The 11,541-nt window shown below is 42.9% G+C and overlaps 1 protein-coding gene across 1 annotated transcript; it reads right to left on the reverse strand.

Moving 5' to 3' along the window:
- Nucleotides 1-218: 218 nt before the first annotated feature.
- On the reverse strand, nt 219-3,366 carry LOC137720694 (phospho-2-dehydro-3-deoxyheptonate aldolase 2, chloroplastic). The gene is made up of 5 exons (XM_068459793.2): nt 2,568-3,366; nt 2,094-2,371; nt 1,584-1,860; nt 1,157-1,402; nt 219-762 (listed from the first exon to the last, which is right to left on the reverse strand). Exons 1-5 carry the CDS (start codon nt 3,090-3,092, stop codon nt 496-498), a joined length of 1,593 nt encoding a protein of 530 aa, XP_068315894.2. The 5' UTR covers nt 3,093-3,366; the 3' UTR covers nt 219-495.
- Nucleotides 3,367-11,541: the final 8,175 nt, after the last annotated feature.

Genomic DNA, 11,541 nt, shown 5'->3' on the forward strand with positions numbered 1-11,541 from the left:
CAGATATTTATATATTGTGTGACTAACTTTCGTTAAGTACTGTTTGTGTTTAATTTTAAATAAAAAAATTAAAACGATAGCTGCATGATATACGATAAACGGATAAGATGTGAAGATTGGCCTTAATTGTTCTTTTAGTCTTTAAATTAATATCTAGATCTAGAAAGATTGTTATTTGCCTACCAAGTCAACAAAATCATTAACCTTACACCAAAAAATGAAAAATAAAATAAAATAAAACGAACAATAAGATGAGTAGGTCTCGTGAGGAGTTGTATAAATCGATTATATGAGGAACAGATTCTTGCATATAATAATTCCTCTCACAAAATTGATTACACGAATGACATGTAAAGCGTTGAATGCGACCGAGGAATTGTACATGTATCATGACTCACGTGGGGAGTTTCGAAATACATCAAGTTTATTTTCTACCCAATACACCAAGTTTCCGAACCATTTGAAATAACGCAGGGAGGACTTTGGAAGTTTTGTTCAGAGGCCACCCAACGAGAGCAAACTTTGAGTTCCCATCCTTCTCTTCCTAAGTCGTTCTGCAATGATGAAGGATAGCTCAAGAGCCTGAGAAGCATTGAGCCTCGGGTCGCAGTGCGTGTGGTATCGCGAGCTCAGATCGTCCAAAGTCACTGTTAGAGAGCCTCCAATGCACTCTGTCACATTCTGCCCAGTCATCTCCAAATGAATTCCTCCTGGGTGGCTCCCTTCTTGTTCGTGCACATCAAAGAATGCTCGCACCTCGGCCTGCAAACAAATACAATAAACCAACCATGGCGAAGATTAAATGGTGTAGAATACACAAGGCATACAATGTTGCAGATAATAACTTTTACGTCCAGTAGAAAACCGACGTATTGGTTGAGTCTCTAGACGCTAGCAACAATGAATTGCCACCGCAGGATTATGAGCACTTTTCAGTCTACTGGACATTTTCTTAGATACTAATCGACATGGCATGGAAAAATGATGCCGACTGTAAGGATATGCATTTGCAGTATTGGTACGTTGATTTATATGTGCAGGTGGTGCAACAAGATTAAGCAGTCAATCTACTACCTAAAGCAAACTATTAGAAAGGGAAATACCAAGAGATTTTTCCGTTTCATGTTTCGAAAAGAAATAGGTAGAGAAATTATACCAAGATTGAATCAAATGGACGTGTTTTGAGTCCACAGGGTGCCTGGATAGTGTTTCCATGCATTGGATCAGAGACCCATGTCACAATCTGCCCTGCTTGGCGGACAGCCCTAATCAAATGAGGAAGCTTGACTCTCATGTTCTCAGCACCCATTCTAGCAATGATTGTGATCCTTCCTGGTTTGTTACTCGGGTTCAGGATTTCGATGATGTTAACAAGATCTTTTGGGTCCATTTTATTGCTTACCTGCGTCACAAGTATATCATTTTAAGCCATTTAACACAACGTTATGGAAAACATGAACCCGCAGCTTAAATTACTGACACATTTAGTCACTCAACAACGACGAGTTTGATCTATCAGTGTACACACACCATGTGAAGCCACTAATAACACTCAAATTAGCCGGGAGTTTACAAAAGCCTACCTTGATGCCGATGGGATTGGCAAGTCCTCTTAGGAACTCTACATGGGCACCATCCAGTTGCCGGGTACGCTCACCAACCCAAAGCATGTGGGCGGAGCAATCATAGTACAGACCGGAAGTAGAATCCAATCTTGTGAGTGATTGCTCATAGGGTAGATGCAGACATTCGTGGGATGTCCAGAAATCAGTTGTTGTCATGATAGGATGGTCAACTGTAAGTCCAGCAGCATTCATGAACCCTAAGGCCTCGTCGACCCGGCTAGCCAGTTCGTGGTACCTGTTGAATCAAAGTAACAATGCAAATAAGCGAATTGACACTCCAGTCAGATATTCAAATTTGATTTATCTTTGAAACTCCTATGCGTCCAAATTCCGTTTTTGTACCAGTTTTCTTCAAAAAATCTAATAGGTTTGCTCAAATATTCAAGCACATTTTCTAGCATTTCATTTAGTCCTGTAAAATAACATTGATATGGATATATAGTTTAAAAATGTGGGTTGAGTGCACACCTATCTCCCTGCTCGCTGTGCTCAGCGAAATCCAGATTCCATTGAGTAACCCTCTGCATAGCAGCATACCCTCCAGTGGCAAAGGCCCGAAGAAGGTTCAAAGTCGCCGCAGACTGGGAATAAGCTCTTATCAACCTCTGGGGGTCTGGACTTCTATTTTTCTCATCGAAAGCATCACCATTGATGTTATCCCCTTTGTAAACCGGCAACTTTACCCCATCCTTCTCCTCGAACTCCGCTGATCTTGGCTTCGCGAACTGGCCCGCCATTCTTCCTACCTAAATCAACAAACGCCACATCAACACCCTTCAAAATCAATCAAAACAAAAACTAAATAACGTTTGGTGTCCATTTCGTTTCCAGTTACTGAAACCAAAGCCGAAAACTGAAATGGTTATCAAACGGACTCCTAAAATCGTAAAACAAAAATCAAAGATTTGTCAAAAACCCAGATGAAATCATCAAAAACACTACCTTGATAACAGGCATTTGTCCTCCAAACATCAGAACAACACCCATCTGAAGCATAATTCTGAAGGTGTCCCTGATGTTGTTGGCGCTGAACTCCTTGAAGCTCTCAGCGCAGTCGCCGCCCTGCAAGAGAAAAGCGTTGCCCAAGGCTGCCTCGGCTAGCTTCTCCTCCAAGTGCCTGGCCTCTCCGGCGAACACAATCGGAGGAAAAGACTCGATGGTCTTGAGCACCGTCTCCAGCTCGTTCACATCTGGGTACTCCGGAAGCTGCAGGGCCTTCTTGGATTTCCAGCTGTCCAAGCTCCATTTGCCGGAAACAGGCTTCGTGGGCGCCGAAGCCGACTTGGGAGGCTTCTCGGCCACGACGGAAGACTTACCGGAGTCGGCGGCGCAGATGGGGTGGAGTGTCTTTTTCTTGGAAGCGAATGGGGAGAAAATGGGTTGGTGAGATTGAGGGGTGGGAGGGGAGAGAGAGTGAGTGTTGCAGATTGATTTGGAGGACAGGGTTGGTGGGTTTGTCAGAGCCATTGTTCTTGTCTCTCCTCCTCTTCCTGTTTCTCTCTCCTGCGCTGTCTGAAAACTGGAATATCCGGAGAGAGAAGGAGTTTGGCGAGGAGGCTCTGAGAATGAGATGTTGGTTTGAAGGAGTTTATATAAGGTTTTTGGAGGGGAGGAGGACGATAGTTACGGAAGGAGAGATTGGCATACCCTAAACCCTATACCATCTGTATTTTTATCACAATTAAAATTTTCTCCAAAGGAAGAGTAGAAGAGCATTTGCATGTAACGGCTTTACCGCTACGTGGATTCGATAGTTGTCACGTGGATAATATTTGCACGCAAGAAGGTGTTGACATAAAACACCACACAAGGGCAAATACATTTTGACGTCGTCATTCTCGAGAGGAAGGGGTAGAGTGGTAAGTAGGAAAATGAGAGAGGGGGTCAGTGGGTCACATGGGTATTCAGAAGGGAAATTTAGGTGGGGTAAAGGGGCAATTGAGTCAGTTTGGTAGGTAAGCGAGGGATGAGAATTCTCTTCGATTCTCTTGGAGGATTCCAGAGATTGTTTCATTATGTTCGTTTATCGTATATTTTACAATTAATTTTTATACATACGGTTTGTGTTCAATTTTAAATAAAAAATTTTATATAATTTTTTGTCACAAAATAACAGATAAACGAACACGATGAAATGATCCCAAAATTTCTTTTAGGATCCTATTTCGATAGGGAGAATGCAATCCCCCCAAGCATTTGTTCGAATGCTTGCCCTTGTTATTTATATTTATTTTATTTATGGCAATAATTTGTTCATTAAATTCGGCTACCAAATATAGTATGATATGGTCCTAGTCGAATCGATCACATGATTGCTCCAATCATTTTTTTTTCTTCCCAATCTCTACCCTTCCATCAACTACATCAACCACCGCACAGTCACGATATATTGTTAAAAGAAGTTTTAAGTTTGTGTAATAATATTCTATTTTATTTGTAATTGAGAAGTTTTAGATTTAAATGTTCGTCACTTAATACTGCGGTCTAGTAAGATTCTTCTATACTTGTAAGTTAGAAATTTTAGGTTTGATTCTCGTCAAAGATGAATTTGAACCATATTATTGTTAACCTATTGTGAGACTTAACCAAATCTCTCATCTCTTTAATATAGATCATCGTTTGTTCAAAACAAAAAACAAATAAATAAATAAATTTGAATGTTTTGAACGATGAATTCAATATTAATTTATTCCTCAACCTTTTACTACAGACATCTCGTTATATTAAAAAAAAAAAAAACAAAATGAAATTCGAGCTCAATTTGCCCTTGTTGTGCTAGCTTCATGATGAGTTCATTAAGAACGAAGCACTTGCCAACAGGATGGCTCACTATACGATGGTACTTGCAGTATCTAGGATCGTTTGTGCGATTCATTTCTTCAGGACGCTTGCATTCGGGTAGCTCGATCACCTTTTTTTCCAGCAAGTCATTTAACATGGCAGCCATGTCAGAGTCAGGAAAAGGGTACGTTTTCTGTTCCAACTCTCTCAATGTGCTCTTGTATCTGTCTTGGGTGCGAGAAGGCTCACTTGTCTTTATCTCTTTCGCTTTCTTCTTGGAGGAGATCTTGATGGGCGCTGATGAGGTCTTGATGGGCGCTGAGGAGGTCTTGATGGGCGCTGAGGGGGTCTTGATGGGGGTAGTGTTGATGGTGAAAGCTTCCTTAGCGGGCTTCTTCCCGGTCTTGTCTACATTTTGGGCGAATACTTTATCCTTATTGAAGTTAGTAATCGGCTCATTTTTCCCGTGATTAGCGATACTCAGCTCCATGTCGTGGGAATGGGTTGCTAACTCTTCGAATGTTCTTGGTTTTATGCCTTGGAGGATGTAATGTAACCCTCAGTGCATGCCTTGAACGCACATCTCAATGGCAGAGGTTTCAGAAAGCCGATCTTTGCAATCCAGACTTAAGGAGCGCCATCTATTTATGTAGTCGACGACAGGTTCATCTCTCCACTGTTTCGTACTGGTCAGCTCTAGCATGCTTACAGTACGACGAGTGCTGTAGAAACGGTTGAGGAATTCCCTTTCTAGCTGGTCCCAACTGTTGATAGACTCAGGTTCGAGGTCAGTGTACCAGTCAAAAGCGTTACTTTTCAGCGAACGCACGAACTGTTTGACGAGGTAGTCTCCCTCTGTCCCAGCATTGTTGCAAGTTTCAATGAAATGGGCGACATGTTGCTTCGGGTTGCCTTTTCCATCGAACTGCATGAATTTTGGGGGCTGATAACCCCTTGGCATTTTCAAAGCATCAATCTTCTTGGAGTAAGGCTTTGAGTACAGTACGGAGTCATGCGAGCTTCCTTCGTACTGTGTCTTGACAGTGTTTGCGATCATCTCCTGTAGCTGCTGGATAGAGAGAGATCCCATGAATGCCGTTGCTTGGTCTAGCTTCGGCTTCTCTTCAACTTTCTCCGCTGGTGGCTCCTCTTCTTCGTCGTCTTCTTTCTTTAATAGGCCAATATTTGGGTCGACTTTCACGTCGGGCAGCGCATCTAGTTGGTTGACAAGTGCGGCAATCTGTAAGTCCTTCTCTTCCACAGTCCGTGTGAGCTTTGCGATTGCTTCATTCATCTGAGCTAGCTGCTCCTCAATTGAAGTTGCTCCAGTGGTCATGACTTGCATGGTTGTACTGCCGCTCGAATCAGCGTCGGAGAGTAGGGACTCTGAGTATTTCTTCGGGCTTTCCCCCTTGATGCCCTTAGCGAGGCTAGGGTGATCACAGGCTCGTAGCTCAGGTGCTCTTGTTCCTTTGACAGAGTTAATGCAGGGGCGGAAGCCGCGGCAAAAAGAGCTCTTGCCTTACTTCGGGTTATGATGCCTGAAATATCACCACTTGCGGCGATGATGTTCTTGTTCTTTGCTTTGATTGCAGGAACAGCTTGATCCTTTCTTAATGCCATTTGCGTTTTTCAATGATTGGAGGATAGAGATGAGAGGTAGAGAGATCCCACCGGGCGTGCCAAGTTTGTAAACACGAAAAATTCCTGAAAACAAGAAACAAGAAACCGTGTACAAAATATATTTTTTTTTTGTGTTTAATAATTTTGGGGTTACAATCTCTTTGTAATTTGATCCTCTGATTCTATCTTCGTAGGGTGTAGGTTTGTGGATGAGCTGTTGATCCAAAGGGCCGTCGGGGCTTGATCTAGGGATGAACAGTTGATGAACGGATCTTCAAGGGGCGTTGGGCTTGATCTTGAAGAATGGGTGTATGGGTTTGTGAATGAGCTGTTGATCCAAAGGGCCGTCGGGGCTTGATCTAGGGATGAACAGTTGATGAACGGATCTTCGAGGGCTTTTGGGCTTGATCTTGAAGACTGGGTGTATGGATTTCTTCAAGGGCTTTTGGGCTTGATCTTGAAGGTTGATGGATGAGCGGATCTTCAAGGGCTTTTGGGCTTAATCTTGAAGAACGATTGGATGTGTGGATTTGTTGAGGTTGTTGATCCAAAGGGCCGTTGGGGCTTGATCTTAGGATGAACGGATGATGAATGATGAACACTTCTCTTCAAGGGGCCGTCGGGGCTTGATCTTGAGTTGGTGGAAGTTCTTCAAGGGCCATTGGGGCTTGACCTTGAAGGAGGATTTGACGAAGAACGAAGAGTGTTTTCTTGATCCTTCGGGATTTGCTTGAGAGCTTTAGAGTTTCAAGGCTTCAAGGTTTTGGTGTGATGTGAATTCCCTTCTTTCTTTCTCTTCTTCCTTTCTTTCTTTTTTCCTTTTTCTTAAAATGAATGCCTTGGCTTCCTATTTATAGAATTCCAAAACTTGATTTTTGGATTTAAATAATCAGATGAAATAAATCATTTCTGCCAGGTAATGACACGTGTCCTATTTGATGACTTTTCCAATTTATTTCAATTTTTCGTTGAGTCACACGCTACATGTAAAATTTATGTGACACGTGAGCGTTGAAATTTTAATTATTGGTCAACATTCCTTTCACCGAAATTTCGATGTCCACAATTGCCCCCACTTCAAGGCGCGTCGTAGACATGTGCTTGTCACGTGTAGAAGATGCGTTTTGAAGTCCCTTAATGTAGATGTCAACCCAAGGGCCGTCGGGGCTTGATCTTGAATTAGGCTGGAAATTTCTTCAAGGGCCATCTAGGCTTGATCTTGAGTTCGACTGGAAGATTTTCTGATTTCCCCCAATCGTTGATTTTCCACAGGCTTAACCTTGAACTGGGCTGGAGATTTCTTCAAGGGCCATCGAGGCTTGATCTTGAGTTCGACTGGAAGATTTTCTGGTTTCCTCCAATCGTTGATTTTCCTTTGTGCTACTCTTGAATTGGGCAGCTGGATTCTTTTGGTCTCCCCCGAAGGTCTGAGCTTACTTCTTTTATCTGTTTCTTTGTTCAATCTCTCCAATTCGTATTGAAGAGGGTTAGAGGATAGCTCAGCATATGCAGTTGTTGCTTGTCTCCACATGCCTTAATGTATCATTTTCACTTGCCTTACTTGCTCCCCTTTGCAGAAGTGGTCCCTTCTCTGGAAGTGTATTAACCGTTGAAGATGACTACTCGAGAGCAACGCTAGGTAAGCAACCAGGGAATAGATTCTAGGCAGTCGGTTCCAGATCAGAAGACTGACTCCAAGTGCCGGCTGATTGCTTCTTTCACTTTGCCATGCGAGTAAGAACAAGGACAAAGAAAAAGACAGGGAAAAAACATGATATAAGATACCTTTGCTTTCAAAGAAGCAGCGAATGAATCAGCACATATATTTGTTATGCTTGTCTCCACATGCTTCGATGTATCATTTTCACTTGCCTTACTTGCTCCCTTTGCAGAAGTGGTATTTCCTTATGCAGGTTTGGCATCTTTTCTTGTAGTATTTGTCCTCTGATGCAGGAGTTGAATGCAAACCTTGCATTTGAATGGACCATCACTTCTTGGTGGCAGTGCAAGTTTGAGTGGAGGTTCCGACATATTGCTTTCTCTGTCCTTGTCCTGGCAGGTGAGAACAAGGGCAAAGGAAAAAACAGGGAAAAAGCATGATATGAGATACCTTTGCTTTCGCCCTTGATGATATGGGATACTTTTGCTTTTGAAGAAGCAGCGAATGAATCGGCACATATATTTGTTGTGCTTGTCTCCACATACTTCGATCTACCATCTCCTCTTGGCTCATCTGTACTCCAGGTATCTGGTATCTTCTTTGGGGAAGAAGAACAAATTGAGTATTTCGAGAGGCTTTGCTGGGAGTGCACCCTTAGAGGTGAGGAAGAGTTGGGCATTTTCTTCAGGTCTGCCTTGTCATAAGAGACGAAGGTCGACATATATAGGGATTTCTTAATAGTGAGTGGTGGTCTTGTTCTTTTACCCTTGTCGACAAACGTCTCTTCGATATCTGAACGACGCCTCTTCGATTTTTGAACGACGCCTCTTCGATTTCTGAACGAGCGCCACTTTTGACAAAGTTGCATGCGTTTTCTGAAAAGCAGAGAAAGCGTTGCTGAACTTTGCGCTTGTCGGCTAAAGACGTGTAGTTGCGATGATGGCCTCCACGTGTTTTCGACTTTGTCAGATATCTTTTGACAAAGTTGAACGCGTTTTCTGAAAAGCCGCGAACGCGTCGCCGAACTTCACGCAGGAAAATCCGGATTTTTTGAATCGGTGGTCGTGTCGCTTGGCTTTTTATAGAGGTATCGATCACCTCCAACATGCACACTTTGAAGATCGCCCGTTTGTGAAAATCGTCTTCGGCCCTTTGAAATTTAACTCCATCCACCCCTTCTCTTTGAACACTTTTGAAAAATGGCAAACCCATCGAACCTTAGCTTAGACTTGAGTCTCAGCAGTGATACGGGCGCGCCGCGTCAAGGTAACGTATGGCGCCCTTCTTTCTTATCTTCTAACGGTCCTCTTACAGGTGAAGACTCCGTGATGCAGGACGCCACAATAGCTACAATAGTAGCTAGGAACCTCCTCACTCCAAAAGATAGTAGGCTGCTGTCAGGACGGTCCGATGAGTTGGTCGTTCAAGAGTCCCTCACTCTTAGTGTTCAGTGTGCGAGCTCTGTGTCCAACATGGGCCAACGCCTGCTTGCTCGGTCCCGTCAGGTGGAATCATTGATGGCAGAGGTGGAAAATCTTAAGCAGGAGATCAAACAGCTTAAGTACGAGAATAGAAGTTTGCACGTGCTTGCAAATAACTATTCGTCGGGCATGAAGAGGAAGCTTGATGAGCTGCAAGAATCTGAAGGTCGGATTCATAGTGACCGTCAAAGGTTTGCGGCTTATCTCCAGAGGCACCTTTTTCCTGGGTCATCCAGCGTCCCACCAAGTATTGAGGCCTGGAATGCTCTAGCTCCGATGCCTTCCGCTCCGATGCCTCCTGCTCCGATGCCTCCCGCTCCGAGAGTTTTGCCAAGTAATGGAGCTTCACGTGAACATCCTTTGTGAAAGCTCTATTTTTTTTATTTTTTATTTTTTTGTACGCACTTGTAATTTCTTGGAGATTAATGGACATGCTTTATTTTATTCAGTGTATTAGGCTAAATACAAATAAAACATATACATCACTAAGATTTTTTTTTTTTTTTTTTTTTCGGTGGCGCTGATCCACCAAAGATTTTATTTTATTTTTTATGTTGGATAGTGGCCAACTTGGCTATGCTTTTGGCTAGACAACAACTTGCAAATGCTTTTGGCTATAAAAAATTATAAAGGAAGAAAGGGAGAAACATATTTCCTTGTTTTGTGGAGGAAAAACAGGAAAATGTTTTTTGTTTTTTTGTTTTTCTTCAACACCCGTGAGTTGGTTTAAGTGAAGTTAAATAGCCTTTGAAGCAAAGGGAAAAGTGAAGATAGCTTATTTCGGTTTTGGAGAAAATAGAGAAGAAGAGAGAGCTCAATAATCTGCTGAGAAAAAGAAAGAAGCTGCAAATAGAGAAGAGAAGCTGCTGCTTCATTTGGTTAGTAATCATCTACTAAAGTAGTTGTTGTTGTAATAGCTTTGAGCCATATGTATAGAGAAGAAATTATTCATTATATTTCTTCCTCTATTTGTTTCTTTGGTGTGTGAGAGCTTTTGGGTGTATTGGGTTATTTGGGCTGTGAGATTGCCAACACTTTGTAAACTCTCATTTGGTTGATAGTGGATTATTGGGTGAGCTCCTACTGCTCCGAGGACGTACTCTAGTTACACTGACTGTGGAGGAACCTCGTTAAAATCTTTGTGTCTTTTATATTTTGTTCTTGCATTTTTTTTTTATTTATTATTTTTTTTTATATGGTGATCTGCAGAGGCTGCCAAACCGACGAAGAACCCAGGAACGCGTAAATTGGTGGTGTAGAAAGAGTGGTGTTGTGCAAAGATTGCAAAGGGATTTTGCTGTGTAATGCCTTTTGGTCACAGTCTTCCCTTGGTAGTGACGTTGCCGTGCCTCTTGCCGCTGCTTGGAGCTTGTTGCAGTGTGTCACTTTTACCGTGTGGGGTTATGCAAAAGACTGCAGCGAGTTTATGCTGTGTAGTGCCTTTTGATCATAATTTTCCTCGGTGGTGACGTTGTTGTGCCTTTTGCTGCTGCTTGCTGCACCGTCCTCGCTGCACTATTCGCTGCACACCATTGCACTGTCTGTTGTCCTGCTGTTCAAGTTTTGTAGCTGTTTTTTTTTTTTTTTTTGTGTGGTCATGGTATTTTTCAAATGTTTTAAGAGCAATACCATCACCATTCTCGCGAAGGAAAATGATTCGCAAGATAAGGGAACAACGCTGAAGATTTACGCCCCATTGACTGGCCTTAAGGCGCTTGCTCTTCCTACAAAAGACAACTCCATGCATATTAAGTCGTGGTCTTCTGAAGTATCTTGGAAGGTGGCAAACTTTGTTCGATCAAATACGGAGAGGGAGGCGTGCACATCGGGGATTCTTATCTTGAACCCTTCGCACCATGCTCGTGACAATCATCCGGCTTCGTTTAAGCTTCTCGGAGATCACATCCACAGCGGAGCTATGGCTTGGAATGATGCCTTGTCGACTACCGGAGAAGCTGTTTTTGATGAGACTTATTGGGAGTGGCTTGAAGATGTCTTGGGCCGATCTAAACATGTGCTTACTAGCATGGGCCTTTACCATGCCGTGTACGCGTCTTTGTTTAGTTATGATCTCCATCATTCTGTCCTTCATGCGTTCTTCGAGCATTGGTGTTCAGCGACTAACACACTTCATACAGCTCAAGGAGAGATGTCAATTTCACTTTGGGATCTCCACAAGATAGGGGGATTGCCAATCCAAGGTAAGTTTTATGACAAGGTCGTTCCTAGTGCGGAGGAACTTTCTCATTGCAATAACCGAGGATTGCCTGCGAGTTGTCGCTGTTTATTTTGGGCATATCACAAGCTTTCCTAAGATGCTCGAAGTAAATCAGGCGTGAAGATTTCTTCATGGATCCGCTTCTGGTATTAG

Source organism: Pyrus communis, chromosome 1, assembly GCF_041283825.1.
Source record: "Pyrus communis isolate YQ-2024b chromosome 1, ASM4128382v1, whole genome shotgun sequence".
In the NCBI taxonomy this organism is placed as follows: Eukaryota; Viridiplantae; Streptophyta; class Magnoliopsida; order Rosales; family Rosaceae; genus Pyrus; species Pyrus communis.

Bases quoted from the DNA above. Each gene is read 5' to 3' on its own strand.
- LOC137720694 (XM_068459793.2), bottom strand. From the start codon at position 3,092: ATGGCTCTGACAAACCCACCAACCCTGTCCTCCAAATCAATCTGCAAC. The intron at 2,372-2,567 runs GTAGTGTTTTTG...TTGTTGATTTAG, and splicing joins GACAAATGCCTGTTATCAAG to GTAGGAAGAATGGCGGGCCA. The intron at 1,861-2,093 runs GTGTGCACTCAA...TTGATTCAACAG, and splicing joins CACAGCGAGCAGGGAGATAG to GTACCACGAACTGGCTAGCC.